This window comes from Ictalurus punctatus, chromosome 12, assembly GCF_001660625.3.
Source record: "Ictalurus punctatus breed USDA103 chromosome 12, Coco_2.0, whole genome shotgun sequence".
Lineage (NCBI taxonomy): Eukaryota > Metazoa > Chordata > Actinopteri > Siluriformes > Ictaluridae > Ictalurus > Ictalurus punctatus.
This window is the reverse complement of record NC_030427.2, coordinates 32,337,445-32,358,796: the sequence shown is the minus strand read 5'-3', so window position 1 is coordinate 32,358,796 and position 21,352 is coordinate 32,337,445. Positions and strand designations below refer to the sequence as shown.

The 21,352-nt window shown below is 38.9% G+C and overlaps 1 protein-coding gene across 3 annotated transcripts; it reads left to right on the top strand.

Moving 5' to 3' along the window:
• The first annotated feature begins 8,759 nt into the window (after nt 1-8,759).
• LOC124628718 (zinc finger protein interacting with ribonucleoprotein K) lies at nt 8,760-18,579 on the top strand. 3 transcript variants are annotated; one of them, XM_047158926.2, is made up of 3 exons: nt 8,766-9,075; nt 9,166-9,260; nt 14,665-18,579. In XM_047158926.2, exons 2-3 carry the CDS (start codon nt 9,192-9,194, stop codon nt 15,349-15,351), a joined length of 756 nt encoding a protein of 251 aa, XP_047014882.1. In that variant the 5' UTR covers nt 8,766-9,075; nt 9,166-9,191; the 3' UTR covers nt 15,352-18,579. The 3 variants fall into 3 exon arrangements, with proteins under 3 accessions (XP_053539951.1, XP_047014882.1, XP_047014883.1); XM_047158927.2 differs by lacking the exon at nt 8,766-9,075 and adding an exon at nt 13,081-13,130; XM_053683976.1 differs by lacking the exon at nt 9,166-9,260 and having other exon boundaries at nt 8,760-9,075.
• The last annotated feature ends 2,773 nt before the right edge of the window (nt 18,580-21,352 follow it).

The window sequence follows — 21,352 nt, the reverse complement described above, 5'->3', positions numbered from 1 at the left end:
TTTGACAAACTCACATGTCAAGATCTGATGGCTTTATGTTAGAGCACTTGTGTGCCCTTACTGAACTTAAATGAATATAGCTCCGTCCACATTGTCCGCAGATGTACGGCATCAGTCCTGTATGAATGCGCTCATGTTGTTGAAGATAATGCTGACGAGAATAACTCTTCCCACACTGTGAGCAGTAATAGTTTTTTTGTAACTGTTGCAGCCAAAAATGCTTGATTTTGCTGAGGCTTTTTTCAAAATTTGCAACCTGCAGAGTTTTTTGTGCTTCTTTTGTGGATAACTGGATAATTGGTGAAATTGTGTAGCATGGTCTTTCGCAGGGATGTTTGTTGGTAAATGAAACCTTTTAGCTTTACTCATGTTCGGCACACATGAATCGAAGAGGGGTTTGACTGAATGCACGTTGTGATGACGTCACATGATGGATCTTGGCCAAATCTGCTGTAATTTTAAACAACTGCAAGCTCCTCTAATATTAGCGTTTGCTTGACATTGTGTAAATTTGAATAAATTGGAGGAACTTTATAATGATATCATCCCTACATGATATTGTAATTTGGCTGGGGGTAAGGGCTGTAAGTGTGTGAGGGGCCACAGAGAATTGGCTTTTTTAATCTGCTGGCTCACACATTATTCTTTTGTTCTTGTCTGTGGAAGTAAAATGAACTGGAATTAATGGCACCAATTAAGCAGCACTCTTTTCTGGCTCATCATTATGAAGAGAAAAGACCTGAAAATATGGATATTACCCAAAAGTGTCAGAAAGCTAACACTGTCGTGGATTATTATTCAGAAACCTACATCTATAACACTAGAATAGTTTTATACCATATTGATGTTTCTGAAACAAAACACTGACACCAAACTTTTGAGTGATAATTTATATTTTTGTGAATTTCTACAAAACTATAAAATAGTTTTGAACATGTGCATAAATCTTCTGTTCCACCCCCAAAAAAACAAAGTCTTCTGAATAAAACCTGAAGAGTCCACAACCCAATCTAATAAGTGGAGAAAGTGTCCATCTAATGTCCTTTAGTCTATCCATTCCATCTAATGAACTTTATTTATCTAGCTAACAGTTAGCAGGCTTGTCTTTTGGTTTGATAATCTGCTAATTGTTTCAGAATTTACAACAGAAACATGCAATGAAATCAGTTCCTTTATTAATAATCTGAAGACCACATAAAGTGTGAGTCCTGACCTGAAGTCTTCTGCTTGTTGTATATAGTGTTGTAAAGGTTACTTAATTATAAATAAGTTCTCAGAGTTTAAAAAACTAAAAGAGAAATCAGACACATGACTAAACTTTACCTTTGAGCCAGTAATAGCAGTGGAGATTTTCCTAAAGAGCGGCGTCTGCACTCTGATTTCATTATAAGAGGTGTAAAGAATCAGGACACTGGAAGAAAAATACAGAGATTCATGACTCCAGAATCTCGAGAATCTCCACTAACCTGTTAACCGAGCAGCTCAGGTGGTAAGTTTCAAATGAACTCACCTTTAGTGATGTTATGCAGAGTATCAGAGATCCGAAGCGCATGCAAAGAAGGAAGCGCTCTTTCATATTTAAGCATAACAATTTTGCTTTCCAGATGTACCACTGCTCAGATTATGGGGAGAATTTTACTTACCAGAGTTTTCTCCAACAACATGAGCGCATTCACACGGGAGAGAAGCCGTATCACTGCTCACAGTGTGGGAAGAGTTTTACTTGTCAGAGTTCTCTCCAAAAACACAAGTGCATTCACACAGGAGTGAAGCCATATTACTGCTCACAGTGTGGGAAGAGTTTTAGTCAAGAGAGTCATCTCAAACAACACGAACGCATTCACACAGGACAGAGGCCGTATCACTGCTCACAGTGTGAGAAAAGTTTTTGTTACCAGAGTGCTCTCTACAGCCATCAGCAGAGTCATACAGGACAGAAGCCGTACATCTGCGGACACTGTGGACGGGGCTATACTCATTCAAGTTCATTAAGGAGACACAAGTGCTCTAACATAAAGCCATCAGCTCTTGATACTTGAATTTGTCAAATTTACATGCATGCTATTCATTTTCATTTTTTAAAGGGAGGTAAAGAGACTTTCTGGCATAAAACAATATTATATCATTTGTCATGGACTGTAGTATTCTGTTGAATGGGACTGTTATTGCTTACTCTCTGGGCCTAGCAGAATTCACGATTTTATGTTTTCCAAGCATTGAATACACCAAGATGGGAAATACCCTGACTTCCACTGAAACGTATGCATTTAATTTCCTGAAATTCACATCTAGATGTGTTAAACATCTTAACATATGGCAACTTTGGTGGTAAACCACCCAATATTTAGGTGAGCAAAAGTATAGGTACAGATGGTCTTAAAGTAAATAATACTTAATCTTTGGTTGAATGTCCCTTGCATGTCCCACTGCATCAAGCTGGTGACCCACTGACATCACCAAACTGTTGAATTCTTCTTTTATCATGCTTTTCTTGGCTTTTACTGCAGCCTTTTTCAGTTGTTGTATCTTTCTGGGGGTTTCACCCTTCAGTTTCCATCGTCAGGAGGCGAAATGCTCCTCAACTGGTTTAAGGTCTGGTGATTGATTTGGCCATTCTAAAATCTTCCATTTTTTTCCCCTCCTAATGAAGTCCTTTGTTGAGTTGGTAGTGTGTTTTGGATCATTGTCTTGCTGCATGATGAAGTCCCAGTTATATTGGATGAGATTGTTTTTATAAACTTCTGAATTCATTCTGCTGCTCTCATCATGAGTTACATCATCAATAAAGATTAGTGAGCCCATTCCAGAAGCAGCCATGCAACTTCAAGCCTTGAGACTACCTCCACCATGCTTGACTGTTAAGCTTCTATGTTTTGGATTATGAGCAGATCCTTTCTTTCTCCACACTCCTCTATGTTGTCAACATGATCAGTACTTTGCTGAAAACATCTGTTGTATGGATTCTGACACGTCTTCTGCCTTCTGGTGGATTATCCGTGCACTGCCGGAAGTAGCAGGCTTTTGAAGGCCATATGTCTGCTTTCATGTAGCAACTCAGAAGTTTTTGGCAGGGGATTGTTTGCTAATTATGAAAGTTACAGCAAGAATTTATATTGTTAGTAATATTTCAATATGAATTTTTACAGTATTGAAGCAACGTATAATTATTTAACATTTTGTGCCTTATTTATAGTAAAATCAGGTTGAAAATGTGTGTATGAAATATCATACAGCAGGTATATAAGGTAATAAACACATCAGTTGTCATTGTATTGTATTTCATGATGGAATCTACCTTATGCCTACCACATTACTGATTATTTAATTAAACTAATTAAAGATTGGAATGTTATCAAGATATATCCATCCATCCATCCATCCATCCATCCTCAACCGCTTATCCGTTATCAGGTTGCGGGGGCAGCAGCTCCAGCAGGGGACCCCAAACTTCCCTTTCCCGAGCCACATTAACCAGCTCTGAATGGGGAATCCCGAGGCGTTCCCAGGCCAGTGTGAAGATATAATCTCTCCACCTGGTTCTAGGTCTTCCCCGAGGTCTCCTCCCAGATGGACATGCCTGGAACACCTCCCTAGGGAGGCGCCCGGGGGCATCCTTACCAGGTGCCCGAACCACCTCAACTGGCTCCTTTCAACGCAAAGGAGCAGCGGCTCTACTCTGAGTTCCTCTCGGATAACCAAGCTTCTCACCCTATCTCTAAGGGAGAGGCCAACCACCCGCCGGAGAAAACCCATTTTGGCCACTTGTACCCGCAATCTAGTTCTTTCGGTCACTACCCAGCCTTCATGACCATAGGTGAGGTTAGGAACGAAGATTGTCCGGTAGATCGAGAGCTTTGCCTTCCGGCTCAGCTCTCTTTTCGTAACAATGGTGCGGTAAAGTGATTGCAATATCGCTTCCGTTGCTCCGATTCTCCGGCCAATCTCCCGCTCCAATGTCCCCTCACTCGTGAACAAGACCGCGAGGTACTTGAGCTCCTTCACTTAGGTTAAGTACTCATTCCCCACCTGGAGTAGGCACTCCATCGGTTTCCTGCTGAGAACCATGGCCTCAGATTTAGAGGTGCTAATCCTCATCCCAGCCACTTCACACTCAGCTACGAACCGATCCACTATCCACCGATCCCTCACCCCATACTCCCTCAGCACCTCCCACAGTAAACCCCTGGGGACCCAGTCTTATAACACATCCTGGAAGGCCTCCTTCTACAGTCGGACGGCTTCCCTGACCACCAGTGTCCACCGTGATGTTCAAGGATTACCGCCCCTTGAGGCACCTAAGACCTTGAGACCATAGCTCTCTGCCGCAGCTTCAGCAATGGAGGCTTTGAACATTGCCCACTCAGGTTCAATGCCCCCAGCCTCCACAGAGGTGCCAGAAAAACTCCGCCGGAGGTGTGAGTTGAAGATCTTGCGGACAGGTGCCTCCTCCATACGTTCCCAGTACACCCGCACTACCCGTTTGGGCTTTCCAAGTCTGTCTAGAGTCTTTCCCCACCCCTTGATGCAACTCACCACCAGATGGTGTTCAGTTGACAGCTCTGCCCCTCTCTTCACCCGAGTGTCCAGAATATGCGGCCTCAGATCAGATGATACAATTACAAAATCGATCATTGACCTTCGGCATAGGGTGCTCTGGTACCACGTACACTTATGAGCTTTCTTATGTTCAAACATGGTATTCGTTATAGACAGTCCATGACTAGCACAGAAGTCCAAAAACAAACACCCGCTCGGGTTTAGATCAGGGAGGCCGTTCCTCCCAATCACGCCTCTCCAGGTATCTCCATCATTGCCCACGTGCCCGTTGAAGTCTCCCAGCAGAACTATGGAGTCCCCTACTGGTGCCCCATATAGGACTCCATGCAGGGTCTCCACGAAGGCCGAGTACTCTGAACTGGTGTTCGGTGTATATGCACAGACAACAGTCAGAGTCCCAGTCAGTGTATATAAATATACACACACAACCTGCTCTCAGGATAATCACTTGATGTTCCAATGACTCACTTGCTAATAATTGTCTGTTTCTCATCGATTTTCACTAAAATAATTCCTTGGCTAACAAAATCATTGTTATATTGAACAATTCAGAGTACAAAATCATTCATTTTTGTGTGTATTTTTTGATGGCAAACAGGTACAGTGTTCCAAATGAAATAAAAATGTTCCGTTTTTTATTTTTTAAAGAACCAAACCAACTGAAATGTTCCAAATGCAGTGAACAATATCTGTTTGTGTTTCTAAAATAAACAGTGTTGTGATCATGATGGATGGATGGATCGATGGTTAATTTTGGTTCCAGAACTTTTGTGGCCCATCACTGTATTTCTTTGTGAATTCCAGTCTGGCCTTCTGATTCTTTCTGCTGATGAGTGGTTTGCGACTAATAATTCTTTAAACATTCAATTTTACAGGGTATAGCTGGGCAGCAAGAAACACCAAGCAGTCATATGTCCCAATATTTTTGATCAATTGGAGAAAAATTGGTGGGTTCAATTAAAACGTCCCATATTCTAAGCTGTTTAACACATCATAGATGCAAATATGAGAAGATAAAAGTTGAAATTCTGAAAATCTTTTCATGTCAAACCAAAATTTCTGTACTGTATAGTGAAAACAACAGAATTAGCCTTGCTATTCCAATACTTTTTTGTGGAAGGGGCTATCTTGTTCTAAACATTCTTATTTTCTAAATGTTATAAATATTCAGTTACATTCTGTTACATGTTTAAAGAAATTGATTGTTTTTTCATGAAAGACAATATTCCTTTGTTTTAGGTCAGTCTCTATATGTTCATTGGTGTATTGTGCTTTTTTTATGTATTGAACATTTTATGGACAACCATGGTGTTGTGTCTTTGTTGTGAAATGGGATTAATGAGTAATTGTTGTTGTTAATAATAATCATAATAATATGGTAAGGAAGTGAAAAACAGGTTCAATAAGGAACTCTAATGGGTTGTCAATGCACATTTAAGAGAGGGTTCCAATTAGAACCTTTTCCAAAAGGAACCTTTAAGGTTCTCCACAGTTGCAGAAACCCTAGGAAACTGAAAAGATACATTTTTGAAACTTTTCTTCTTGGATTGTATGCCATATAAATTTGTTAGCTTAATCAAATGCATTTCTGACATAGTATGTCCAGCAAGATTGTAGATAAGCTAGTTGATTAAAAAAACTAAACAAAAAAAACAACATTAAACACTTACAAGTTGTTAGATTCAAACAAACAGTATATAGAAGGTAAAATAAAATTTAAATTGGTAATGTGAGTAATTATTTGAGAGCTACAACAAAGATAACAAGCTACTTACATTTGCATCCAGGGGATCCTGCAATTCAATTCAGTTTAGTTTTATATGTAATTCAGTCCATTTATTTAACAATGGACATTTTCACAAAGCAGCTTTATGCAAATATATACTTCCAGATCTAAATGTTAAATTGATAAATTTATCCCTAATGAGCAGCCAGAGGCAAGTTAAAACGCCCTGAGACGATATGAAGAAGAAACCTTCAGAGGAACCAGATTCAAAAGAGAACCCATCCTCATCTGCACTGTTAGACTTTGCTGTAATTTTGGAGTTACTTACTGCAAAAAAGCCCAGTAAAATACCATATATATTAGTTACGGTTAACTACTGTAAGATGCACTGCATTATGGGTATTTTTATGTAGTTTACAGTAACTTACTGTATATGTGAATTTGCAGTACTTTACTGTTTATGCAAAAGCAGTAGTGCTAGTGTAAATGAAGAAGACAGATTTCTTGAAGTGTATATATGCTACTGCGGACTGCATCTCTGCAGTCAGTATATGGATGGGTTTATATACCAACAACTATATACACAAGTAAGTTGTAATCATTGCCTTATAATTCACTGGATGACTGCACTTCTGTTCATTATGTACACAACTTGTATTACTCATAGCGCTGTATAAATGTAATCCTATATAAATGTAATTTTTAAATGATTTTTTAATTAAAGTATATAAACTTTGTTTACACCTCACAAAATGTAAATCGTTGCTCGCGTGCACAGCTCGCGCTACAGCCTGGCAGCGGACATATAGACTGAGGTTTGTGTCCAGCGCGCGCATAACAGTCGTCCCTGATGAGAGGATCTCCACACAGCTGTGAGTTTTCCTGAGGTAAATACTTTCTACTTTACACATTTTTAACACATTTCTTTTATAAGTTACTTTTAACACATAAACCGTCACCAATATCATAAATATAGCTAAATATATGAAGAAAGTGACTAATAAAATCGAATGATAGGCTATGGCTAACAGGACAATCTGAGGGAAGTGTTCGTTTTCCTCAAAAACTTCCGCTTTCATATTAAACCCATTAAATTGTCATATAACTGACTGCCTTTTCCAGTAGATTTACCCAATCTAGTATTTACACCAACAATGTTTTCCTTCTTTTTTACTGCCAGTTATGGTTTATTGTACTCCTCAGTTAAATCAATACCGTTAAATGTGTGTGACGTCATTTGAAGTCGAGCATTTTCTCAAAGGCTCTCTCTCGCGCGCGCTCTCTCCCCGCCCCTTTGCGCTCCGCCTCCGCACCCCCCCCCCCTTTCTCTCTCTCTCTCTCTCTCTCTCTCTCTCTCTCTCTCTCCACCGTATATACAGCATTTACGCCAGTATATACACCAGGGAATTTTTTTTAATTCAGGTAAAATTATAATGAATTACTTCAAGAATGAAAATTCTTATTTTATTATGGCTTCTTATTTCATATTTATTCATTTGTACATGTTATTGTAGGCTATATATTCTCCCCTCTGTATTATTTCAGTGTTGATTGTCATCTGATTGTGTAAGTGATCAATCTAGCAGTCATCCTATAGATATGTCGTTTATCGTGTTCATAACATATAATCATTAGTCAGTAATCACTGATGAAAGATCACTTTCTTCTATTTCTCTCTTTTGCCTGCGTCAACAGGAGATAACTTCACTCCAAAGGCTGTTTTAAGAGTCAAGGCACTGAGCATCTTGGCTTGATGGTTAAGGCTCTGGGTTACTGACTGGAAGGTCAGGCCAGCACTGCCAAGCTGCCACTGCTGGACGCTTGAGCAATGCCCTTAACCCTCTGTCCTCCCAGCGCACTGTATCATGGCTGGCCCTGCGCTCTGACACCAGCTTCCTAACATTCTGGGATATGTGAAAGAAGAATTTCACTGGCTCTAATGTATATGTGACTAATAAAAGATTCATTATCATTTTTTAGGGAAGTGGTAACTCAGTGAGGGAAATGGTTAAGACCATTGGACTTCTGATTGGAAGGTCATGAGTTCAAATCCCAGCACCGCAAAGCTGCCACTGCTGGACCATTGAGCAAGGCCCTTAACCTTCAACTGCTCAGAGATTATTGTGTGTCACTCTGGATAAAGTCGTCTGACAAATGCTGTAAATAAATAAATAAGTTTACTTTTTAATTTTTATCACTTATTTTTTGTTATACTGTTCATGTGCTCTGTTTCCTAAAGACATTTGTTAACTTAGTGTTTTTCTTGAATTACAATAATATATATATATATATATATATATATATATATATATATATATATATATATATATATATTATTATTATTATTTAAAGCGCGTAAAATACATTTGTAGCCGAAAGTTGGTTGAGAGCTCGTCTCCCTGTTTTTTTTTTTCTTTTTTCGAGCTGTGATGCTTCAGAAAACATGACGTCATTTCCTGTAAGGGAACATAGTGAACATCGATGCTCCCTGGTTTTTGCGGTGTATTGTGGGATTTTTTAGGGAGCGAATGTTCCAGTGCACTGGGATAATATTGCGATTGAGACAGACCTTAAAATGGCCGACTCCCTGATCAGTGTCCTGAACTACTGATCTAGGGAGCTGGTTGAGAAGCACCATAATATAGAAGAGGCTGAATCGAACGCTTAAGTCGTCATCGATGACGTCAGTACAGGAAATTAACGCACGCTTGTTTGCGGAAGTTGATGTGAAAGAGCGCTTCCTTCTCCGCACGCGCTTCGGATCTCTGATACTCTACGTAACATCACTAAAGGTGAGTTCATCTGAAACTTACCACCTGAGCTGCTCGGTTAACAGGTTAGTGGAGATTCTGGAGTCCTGAATCTCTGTATTTTTCTGTTAGGGTCCTGAATCTTTACACCTCTTATAATGAAATCAGAGTCCAGACGCCGGTCGTTAGGAAAATCTCCACGGACTCCTGCTGCTACTGGCTCAAAGGTAAAGTTTAGTCATGTGTCTGCTTTCTCTTTTAGCTTTTAAACTCTGAGAACTTATTTATAATTAAGTAACCATTACAACACTATATAAAACAAGCAGAAGACTTCAGGTCAGGACTCACACTTTATGTGGTCTTCAGATTATTAATAAACGAACTGAATTCACTGCATGTTTCTCTTGTAAATTCTGAAACAATTAGCAGATTAGCAAACCAAAAGACAAGTCTGCTAACTGTTCTCTAGATAAATAAAATTCATTAGATGGAAATGTGTAACATTTGTTAGATAGTGTTGTGGAATCTTCTTCAGCAAAAAGCTCTAAGAGTCTCGGGGTCTTGATGTGAAAAGATAGTCTTTATTATTCAAACAACATAACCGCGCTGGTCTGCAGATCAACTCAATTACTTATCCTCTATACATGCTTTTATACAATTCTAAAACACTCATCTCATCAGGTGGGGTTTTTCCTCTTTTGTTATTTACTAAGACCTTGGCCGTGCACCACCATTAACTCTAAGGCTTGGTCCTCCGTCCTTACATTGTTTTTAACCCTCTTACCCCTAAGTTCCCACAGTATTATGGCCCATAACCCTATATTCCCCAGAGAAACAGCGCGCCAACCCTGAGTTCCTGGGCCAAAATCAACATTTTAATTTTAACATGTTTAGGCCGTGAAACAACTTATAATAATGTATTTGTGTAATATTACTTTGAAAATGAAGCAGTTCAGTGTTTTTACTAAACTTAGAGCACAATTCTTAACTAGAGAAATTACGAAAAAAAAATTACTCATTTAGAAGTACCATAGGGGCATGAGCGTGGTCAATGCTTTTGAATAAATTCAAGTAAATAATACATTAAAGAATGTATTTTAGCGCCAAAAGTCAAGTTTCCGGTGATAATCAGAGCAGCAGGTGGTGTTTTCATGAATGCACAGAAATGGTTCCGTTATGACTCCAGACCCCTGCAGTGTCAGTCGCACTGGCTGATGCTGAAGATGAAGACGGATCAGGGTCTGAATCAGGAGAGTTTGCGTCTCTATCAGTTTCGGTTTCGGTTTCAACATCGCCTGAACTTTCACTGCTGTCACTATCTAGAATCCTCGCTTTCGCCTGTGTAACTGTGTATGTTTTCTTTTTTTTTCTCACTGTTTTAGATGTACCTGTGTTCACTGTAGGTGTAACTTTAGCTGGAACACGATTAGCTTTTCGCTTTGGTATTTTTAGTTCACTTCTACTAGTATACACATTCACGCTTGGATCATCATCGTAATGCTGGCGTAATAACGTAATCACGTCGTGACGTCATGACGTCATCAGTCTTCTGGGTCAAAAAATAATAATTAAATAAGTATGCAATCATAGCAGAGTAATGCTCAATATTGTTCAAAAGTTTGGTGCCAGTGTTGTTTCAGAAACATCTATAAAATTATTGTAATACAATTCTAGTGTGTTAGATGTAGGTTTCTGAATAATAATCCATGACAGTGTGAGGTGATACAACAACATTTCACTGTGATGAACAGAAGTTTGTAGTCTATTCTCTGAGAGCTCCAGAGCCACAGTGCTGTAAACTTTCTGCCACTTTTTGGGTAATATCCATATTTTCAGGTCTTTTCTCTTCATAATGATGAGCCAGAAAAGAGTGCTGCTTAATGGTTGCCATTTATTCCCGTCCATTTTACTTCCATAGACAAAAACAAAAGAATAATGTGTGAGCCAGCAGATTAAAAAAGCCAATTCTCTGTGGCCCCTCACACACTTACATCCCTAACCCCCATCCAAATGACACTATCATGTATTAATTATATATAATATATATATATATATATATATATATATATATATATATATATATATATATTATATATAATATATATATATATATATATATATATTATATATAATATATATATATATATATATATATATATATATAACATATAATGTGTGTATATATATATAATATATATTTATATATATTTATATAAATATATTTTATATATATATAATATATAAATAAAATATAATATAATATAATATAATATAATATAATATAATATATATGCAGGAATTATACCCTCTAGGAATTATGTCCTGAAGGTCTATTTAAAACACACACACTCTCTCTTCCTGCAGGACCATTTTAAATAATTTCACAACAAAAACATTGTATTTTCACAAATGAAGAATTTTATTTATTGAAATTGTCATGTAATAACTTATGTAAACTGTAAAATGAGGAGGTGTGCAGCAGTTCTGCAGGGTGTTTTCCCGTTGTGCAGCAAGTGTGTTGGACATTCCTGCATGTTTCTATTGAACTGAAGGCTCCACTTTAAAACCTATAGGAATTTCCTGCAACAGTGTGTCCTGCTGGATTTTAGCATTCCTGCAGGATACCAGCAAATAGGGGATGCACTGAATGTTCGGCAACCGAAATTATTCGGCCGAACACCGAAAATGCTTTTTTGCTATAATAAGTGAAAATGCGGAATAAATTTGACAGAACAATGGCGTGTTTGATGACGTGACCAAATAGCCTAGCAACCAGAGTGAGACGCGCGAATGTCACGACCTCGATGAGGGGGCGCGTGCATGCACGAGCTACGTGCTCTTTGGATGTTTACTTTTTTGTTTCTGTTCTGGAGTATTCTGTCACATCGCAAGACGTAAGGGAGTACAGTACGGAAGCAGGTAAAGACGTATTTATTTAAGGGCAGGCAGACAAATCCAAATCGTAATCCAAAAAACGTAGTCAAGACAGGCAAAGGTTTCGGGTGAGTGGCAAACAGGCATAAATGGAGAAAGCAGGAATCAAAGTCACGGTCACAGAAAACAGAGTCAAAACACAAAACAAGAAACATGAACTTGTACTATGGTCTGGGAGCCGAAAACCAGCGGGGACTAAATGAACTAATCTATAGTTTAAACTACCTAAATCTATCAAGGAACATAACATTAACAATGTGTCTAACTCTACTATATCTACTATAATACTCCACGAGGTGTACAGGGACTCGAGTGGTATATATCCCCAATATAATTAGCCGTATAGAACCCAATAGAACCATTTTCTGCACTCTTGTCAATGCACTTTTTTGTTGTAGGCTACAGAGTGTTACATTCTTTCAGCAGTCAGTTATAGGCCTAACATTGGCTATTCAAGGGGGGGCTCAAAGATGACCACATAAAAATATTTTTATTTTACTCATTTATTTATTTAAAGTTATATTGTGCCTTGTTGGTAGCCTATGCCTGCTGGAATGAAAAAAAAAATGTTCAGTTTAAATAAATATTTTGAAATTGTAGTTTTTGTAATAGATTTTTTTCTTTGAAAAGCAAGACAAAATAGTAAAAAGCACATTTTGACTATTTAATTTATGCAATGATGAAAAAAATGGCAAAATAAATGGGAAAAACGCAAAAAAAAAAACGCTTTCGGCCAAGTTTTTCGTTATATTTGGCTTCGGCCAAGAATTTTCATTTCGGTGCATCCCTACAGCAAACATAATGCAGAAAAATTAAAATCCAGCAGGATTCGTGTAGGGTGTTTGGGGGGGTATTTTTTGTTTGTTTTGCAAGGGATACAACAAGCAGAACACTTCAGGTCAGGGCTCACACTTTATGTGGTCTTCAAATTATTAATAAAGGAACTGATTTGTGATCAATTATACATAAAGGAACTGATCTTTGTTTTGTAAATTCTGAAACATTGAGCAGGTTAACAAATCAAAAGACAAGTGTGCTAACTGTTACCTAACTAACTAAACTTCATTAGATGGAAATGTGTAACACTTATTCCAGTCTGTTATACTTCCACAGACAAAAACAAAAGACCTTCAGCTTAGAAAAATGTTGATGCCAAGAGCAAGGTCAGCTTTGTATGGCTAGTTTCTGAATTTTATAAACATGTACAGTCAGGTCCAAAAGTATTTGGACAGTGATACAGATTTTGTGATTTTTGCCTCTGTACACTACTACAATTTGAAATGAAGCAATCAAAATGTGATTGAAATGTGGACTTTCAGGTTTAATTCGAGGGGTTTAACAAAAATATTGCATTAACCGTTTGGGAATTACAGCCATTTTTTACACAGTTCTTCCGAATTTCACAAGCTCAAAAGTAACTAGACAATTGACTGAAACAGTTTCATGGCCAGATGTGGCCTGTTTCTAAGTGTTGAATTTGCTTTTGGTAGCTGTTTATGGGAACTCTTAATATCTGGTCAAAAGAGGTTTTTAATGCAAGTGATTGAGGCCATCATGAGGCTGAAAAAACAAATCAGACTTATCAGACAGAGAGCAGAAACCTTAGGAGTGGCCAAATCAACAATTTGGTGCATTCTTAAAAAGAAGGAATGCACTGGCAAGCTCAGCAACACTGAAAGGCCTGGAAGGTCACAGAAGATAACTAAAGTGGATGGTTACAAAATTCATTCCTTGTTGAAGAAAAACATCTTCACAACATCTAGCCAAGTCAAGAACAATCTGGAGGAGGTAGGCATATAATTTTCAAAGTCTCCAATCAAGAAACGTCTTCAGGAATGTAAATACAGATGTTTTACCTCAAGATGCAAACCACTGGTAACATTCGAGAACAGAAAGGCCAGATTAGAATTGTCAAGCCTGATGTTATGGCATGGGCATGTACGGCTGCCAGTGGAACTGAGTCACTGGTGTATAATGATGTTACTGCTGATGGAAGTAGCAGGATGAATTCTAAGTGTATAGAGCTATACTTTCTGCCCAGATTCAGTCAAATGCAGCAAAACAGCTATGACAGCTCTTCACAGTACAGGTGGATAATGACCCGTACTGCGAAAGCAACCCAATTGAGCGATCCTTTGACTTATTGAAGACAAAACTGAAGGTAGAAAGACCCACAAACAACCATCAACTGAAGGTGGCTGCAGTAAAGGCCTGGCAAAGCTTTTCAGGGGAGGAAACTCAGCATTTGATGTCCATGGGTTCCAGATTTCAGGCAAGGATTTACAGCCAAGTATTAAAAATAATACTTATTTATGATTTGTTCGTTTTTCCAATTTTGAGCCTGTGAAAATTGAGGGACTATGATTCCTGTGATTCCTGAAGAGTTACAATATTTTTGTTAAACATTTTGAATTAATGCTGAAATTCTACACTTAAATCACTTATTGATTGCTTCATTTTAATACATTGCAGCGGTGTACAGAGGCAAAATTACAAAAAATCACCACTGTCCAAAAATTTTATACCTGACTACACTATGAGAAATGATGTGTAAGTTAGGTCAACTGTCTTGATCATCTTTGCTCATAAAAATGTTCAGTGGTTTTTGTTTTAGTAAAATTTCCAGCAATTATTCCATAACCACATGGGGACAAAATCTAAAATTAATTAAGTATCTTGAATAATTTTGTTTTCCAGATGTGCCACTGCTCAGATTGTGGGAAGAGTTTCACTGGAAGTCATAATCTAAAATATCACGAGCGTATCCACACAGGAGAGAGGCCATATTACTGTGGACAGTGTGGAAATAGTTTTACATGCCAGGGTCATCTCCAGCGACACAAGCGCATCCACACAGGAGAGAAGCCATATTACTGCTCCCAGTGTGGAAATAGTTTTACTCGTCAGAGTGCTCTCCGACAACACCAGCGCATTCACACTGGAGAGAGGCCCTATCACTGTGGACAGTGTGAGAAGAGTTTTACTTATCAGAGTCATCTCCGACAACATGAGCGCCTTCACACAGGTGTAAGGCCGTATCACTGTGGACAGTGTGAGAAGAGTTTTACTTGTCGGAGTACTCTCCTACGACACAAACACATTCACACAGGTGTAAGGCCGTATCACTGTGGACAGTGTGAGAAGAGTTTTACTCGTCAGAGTCATCTCCAACGACACCAGGGCATTCACACAGGAGTAAAGCCATATCACTGTTCGCAGTGTGAAAAAGGTTTTCGTGACCAGAGTGCCCTCTACAGCCACCAGCAGAGTCATACGGGACAGAAGCCGTACCTCTGCGGACAATGTGGACGGAGCTATACTCATTCAAGTTCATTAAGGACACACAAGTGCTCTAACGTAAAGTCATCAGATCTTGATCTGTGAATTTGTCAAATGCTCTGTTTTTGCAGCATCCATTTAACTACAGCAAAATACCCTGTATGGCCAAAAGTATGGGGATGCCTGACCACCACTCCCGTATATTTCTTTTGAACATCCTCTGATGGAATGGCATCCAATCCATGATGCCTTGAGCCCAGTGTTCCTGATAAAGTGTTCAGATTTACTGCAACACTGACCAGGAGAACACGGTTACACTGTAAGATCAATGAATGGATTATTGTTGTGTATATATGTTCCTTTAAGAAGTAAGATGATGTTTGTATGTCCTGCAAGTCTTAGAATTTTTACCACAGGATCACGATCACAATTGTGGATATACAGTGAGTTGAGCATTGAGTTACCAGAGGTCTGGGTTTGATACCCCTTCACTTTGGTAAATTTCTTGTTTAATATTGTATCAGATTTATACTTTTCTTATTAATCACCAAAAATTCTCCATAATGCAAATCATAAACAGGTTTTCTCATAGTTGTGTAATTTCTTTTAAAAAATCTGATGATATATTTATAAATCTTCAGATGTTTTGCTTTGACACTCACAGGTAAGCTCATCATATCATCATCCTTCATGTTTTTCCATCTTGAATAAAGTTTACCTGTGGAATATTTTGAGTTGATTAGTCAAATTACATTACTATCAGTTTATCCATTAATATACCTGTAATGATGCTATTATACTGAATGCTGAGCAAAAGTCCACCAAAAAGATTCTAGTAGAACAGACAACATTTCAGATATCTCAGAATAAATCTGACACACTTCCTCACATCATTGTCACATTCTTAGGTTTAATTCAGACCAAAGGTTTTTAATGTTTTTTACTGGATTGATCTTCACATAATCTGTTTACTGTGCACTTTCAATGTCTTTAGATCACCAAGAGGAATATCCATGTCTACACCAGTCTATTCTACAGAGTGGAAAGGCCTTGCTTATGTAGAGAGGACAGAAAAGAGACGGGAGAGGAAATGGATAAGAAGGAAGGTTAAGTTTGGGAATGTTATTATCTCTGACTTTGAAAAAACACAAGGCAAGAAATGAAATATATAACACAGTCCGAGACAGCCCTAGATATAAACCTGTCATAAATAATTGTGTGTGCATGTCTGTATTTATTTAATTAATTGTTATGCTGGGCATAAGCCATCAAACCTTATTTTGATAGGCAAGTGTGTGTGTGTGTGTGTGTGTGTGTGTGTGTGTGTGTGTGTGTGTGTGTGTGTGTGTGTGTGTGTGTGTGTGTATGTAATTACAGTGCCCTCCACTAATATAGGCACCCTTGGTAAATATGAGCACAGAAGGCTGTGAAAAAAGAGGTGATTTTGGCGCACACATAGAGGTAGCCATGTGGAAAAAGTACCTCATGTCGATGGTTAAATATGGTGGTGGATCTTTAATCTTTTGGGGGCTGTTTTTCTGCCAGAGGACCTGGACATTTTGTTAGAGTACATGGCATCCTAGACTATCAAATATATAAATAGGCTGTGGTTGGATCTTCCAGCAGGACAATGATCCAAAACATCCATCAAAATCAACACCAAAATGGTTTACTGACCACAAAATCAAGGTCCTGTCATGGCCATCCCAGACCCCTGACCTGAACCCCATAGAAAACCTGTGGGGTGGATTGAAGAGGAGAGTCCACCAGCATGGACCTCGAAATTTGAAGCATCTGGAGAGATTCTGTATGGGAACTAGAAAAAAATTGTTTGCGCTCCAAATGGCTAAAAAAAAAAAAACGCAACAACTTTATCTTCAGGTGCATAGAGCCAAGAGAATCATTACAAACAAGCAAAAAAATTGCTGACCAAACACTGAACTCAGTCCAGACTAAATAAGTTGAGCAAAATTCTTTATTTTATAAATCGCATAGTTCACAATGTGCATGTGAATTAAAAGCCAGCCCAACATGAGCAGACGTTTCAGCACATTGCTTTCTTCAGTGCTCACATTGCAACAAACTGACTCTTTTCTTAGTAGATTGTCACAAATTGGTAATCAGCTGGATTCACTTAGCAAAAGTAGAAATCCAAGAGAGTATAACAGTTAATACATGTGGCACAGAATATTATAGATATGCAACTAAAACAAGTTGTTTTTTTTTACAAAAAGCATGAATGTTCTAATTCTTCATTCATGCCATAAGGGAATAAAGACCTAAGTTCAAAGATCCAAAAGGCCTCCCTTTGCAACACTTTCTTATCTCTATCTCCGCCTCTTCTATGAGGTAAAATCCTCTCAATGCCTAGTAACGTCATGCCGGACAAAGAGTGTTTGGCAAACTTAAATTGAGAATAAATTGGAGATGTCATCCTGTCTTCTAATGGCACTGGTATATTCTATGCACTTGTGTGCTATGATAGTTCAGCGGTAACCTGCAGGCTTTCTATGCCTTGGCTCAACAAAATGTCACTTAACTAACCCCTAAAATGCCAACCCACATTATCCTTTTAATAAAAACAAACCTTACTCTGGCTCTTACACCTCTACTCTGCACACTTTGCTTTTCTAGAACTCAATTAAAAGATCTTGTATGGTAGCACTACTTGTACTGTTCTCCGCTTGATATATCGCTTTGCTTGTATTTCCTCATTTGTAAGTCGCTTTGGATAAAAGCATTTGCTAAATGAATAAATAAATAAATGTATGTTCAATGATTCCAGTGCATAATGTGGTTTTGCTTATATATAACAATGAACAAATGATAATATAGATCACATATGTACTCTTGCAAGTACAAACAAAACTGTTCATCTGAACTGTGTTTAATTACAATATTCCTCAGGGCATGTTTAATTTAGGTATAATTTTTATCCATATGTCATGGTGAACGATGTGGTGATATAAATATCATATAGGTTTAGGAAACAACATTTACAATATATGTTGTAATATGTGCTCTGTCTCCACACACATACACCCCTGGTTTGCATGGCGGACTTTTGTCCTTTTGAACATTGGTTCATTCCCATTTGGTATCTTTTTCACTATACATTTCAAAGAGGCTCAGGGGTATAACAGAAAAAGGGGCTTGTAACATAGAGAGTGGCTGGTAACATCAAGGAAGGGGCTTGCCTTTTGTGCCATTAATACTATTAACATCACGTATCCTATGTCCGTGATGCAGATCAACATTTCTGTAAGTTACATTTGTCTCTATTCTATGCATTTGTCTTATGATTTTGTGTAATAAATTCATTTGTTATTTCTACCTTTTAAATATTTAGTAGTTCTTCCGTAAGAAAAACGGCATGACTGTATGTATACGGTTATTAGAAATAGTTTCCTAAGTTAAGCTAACGTTATGTTCGACATGTTAAAATCGACCTCTGACAAGTAAATAGGGAAGGCCCAGGCTTGCACATCGATATAAACCTCTGAGCTAACAAAAATAATTGTTTAGTATAGGCTATATAAAAACCTCTGACATAGGAACGTCTCTTTATAATGAAATCTTAGCATGAAACTGTTGTAGACTAAATATAATCAGGACACAGATATACTTCCAGCACTAACTAGATTATTTTTTTGAGTCAGATAATTAATTAAATGGAGTCCGATATTTAAATAATAAATTAAAACAAGCATTCAACCTTCGGCTGAACCTATTTCTGTCTTTGGTTATAGGAGAGCAGTGTGCTAAGCAATTAACCCTTAATATTTTAGCCCTACACCACTAGATGCAGAAGTGTGCAAGGCCTCATCTTGCTTCAAGTCATGGGGATATCCCAAAAAGTGGCTTGATACTGCACAACTGAAAGTTCGTGCTTTACATGAACAGGAGGAAAGCAACTTGATTACACTTAAAAGAAATAAAAGCTTCTCACTTACTTGGCAGGTGTAGGTCAAATGTTAATGGTCATAGGAGTTTTCCCACAATCTGTATTTGTTAAAAACATATATACCTAAATGATAGGACTGTTACAGCTGGCAACTTTAAACAAATAAACAAATTATTCCAACAATTAGGGAGAAAAATAAAGAAACAGCAGATATAAAAGTAAGAATAGATCTCTTCTGAGATCATGTTATTATTCTTTCAAGACAGAAACCCCACCTTCTCCATAGACTCCTTCAACATAATGTATTAAAAAAAGAGTTTGCCTACATATGGAGTTAAAAGCCTTCTGAGCATCAGCAAACATTAGGCTCATAAATTCAGACCCAATTTTTACAGCTCAGTTGCTACTATAGATAACGATGTAACCAGTTCAGGATTTGAATACTTGGAAAAAGAAATTTAACTGTCAACAAATGAGGAAATTGACAGGTGCATAACCATTTCCATGCTAGCCATCATCTGTGTAGTGTCGGGAGAACTGTTGGATAGAATTATTGATCAAGATCTGAAACTGCCACGGCTGAATAATTGATCACCGTGTCAACTCCAACACACGTGGTTGAAATACAAGTTGGCTGGAGGTCTGAAATTGTGTGCTATCAAACACAGTCCATCCCTGGAAAAAAATTCAAGTTATCTCTGAAGCCATCATGTGCGAATGGTGAGATGAGCCTCACATCAAAATTGTTCTGAAGGACGTCGAAGACAAAACAAAAGAAATTTGCAGTGACCAGGTGTATGAAGACATTGTGGACTACTGAACCTTTCACTCGTCTCTGGAACCCGCTGACCAGCCACATACATGGGAAATGTCTATTCTGACTGCAAGAAAAGCCTGAAGACTGAGTTTACCTCAAACAACGGACCAGCTCTTTACTCTCGCAAGGATCTTGGAGGGGGCCTGGGAGTATGTCCATCCGGTCTACAAGTGTTTTGTGGATCTGGAGAAGGCGTATGACTGGGTCCCCAGGAGTTTACTGTGGGAGTATGGAGTGAGGGGTTCCCTTCTTAGGGCTATCCAATAGTTGTACACCCTAAGCAAGAACTGTGTCTGGATTCTCGGCAAAAAGTCGGACTCATTCCAGGTGGGAGTTGGTCTCCGCCAGGGCTGCGCTTTGTCACCAATCCTGTTTGTGATTTTCATGGACAGGATATAAAGGCGTAGTCATGGTGGGGAGGGGTTGCGGTTTGGTGGCCTGATGATCCCATCGCTGCTTTTTGCAGATGATGTGGTTCTGATGGCATCATCGGTCTGCGACCTTCAGCACTCACTGGATCGGTTCGCAGTTGAGTGTGAAGTGGCTGGGATGAGGATTAGCACCTCTAAATCTGAGGCCATGGTTCTCAGCAGGAAACCGATGGAGTGCCTACTCCGGGTGGGGAATGAGTACTTAACCCAACTGAAGGAGTTCAAGTACCTCGGGGACTTGTTCACGAGTGACGGGACATTGGAGCGGGAGATTGGCCAGAGAATCGTAGCAGGGGGAGCGGTATTGCAATCGCTTTACCGCACCGTTGTGATGAAAAGAGAGCTGAGCCGGAAGGCAAAGCTCTCGATTGAGCCGGGCAATTTTCGTTCCTACCCTCACCTATGGTCATTAAGGCTGGGTAGTGACCGAAAGAACTAGATCAAGGGTACAAGCAGCTGAAATGGGTTTTCTCAGGAGGGTGGCTGGCTTCTCCCTTAGAGATAGGGTGAAAAGCTCGGCTATCCGAGAGGAACTCAGAGTAGAGCCGCTGCTCCTTTGCGTTGAAAGGTGCCAGTAGAGGTGGTTCAAGCACCTAGTAAGGATGCCCCCGGGGCGCCCCCCTAGGGAGGTGTTCCAGGCATGTCCATCTGGGAGGAGACCTCGGGGTAGACTCAGGACTAGGTGGAGAGATTATATCTTCACACTGGTCTGGGAACGCCTCGGGATCCCCCAGTCAGAGCTGGTTAATGTGGCTCGGGAAAGGGAAGTTTGGGGTCCCCTGCTGGAGCTGCTGCCCCCGCAACCCGACTACGGATAAGCGGTTGAGGATGGATGGATGGATGGATGGATGAGTTTACCTCTGCTCTCCAAAAGTTGCTGAACTGAGAGTCAATGATCAAAGTATTTTTACTAATCATCTTCCTGTTGATATAGATGTTTATTGCCTAGAAATG

Bases quoted from the DNA above. Each gene is read 5' to 3' on its own strand.
- LOC124628718 (XM_053683976.1), top strand. From the start codon at position 8,962: ATGACGTCAGTACAGGAAATTAACGCACGCTTGTTTGCGGAAGTTGAT. The intron at 9,076-14,664 runs GTGAGTTCATCT...TTTGTTTTCCAG, and splicing joins TCTACGTAACATCACTAAAG to ATGTGCCACTGCTCAGATTG.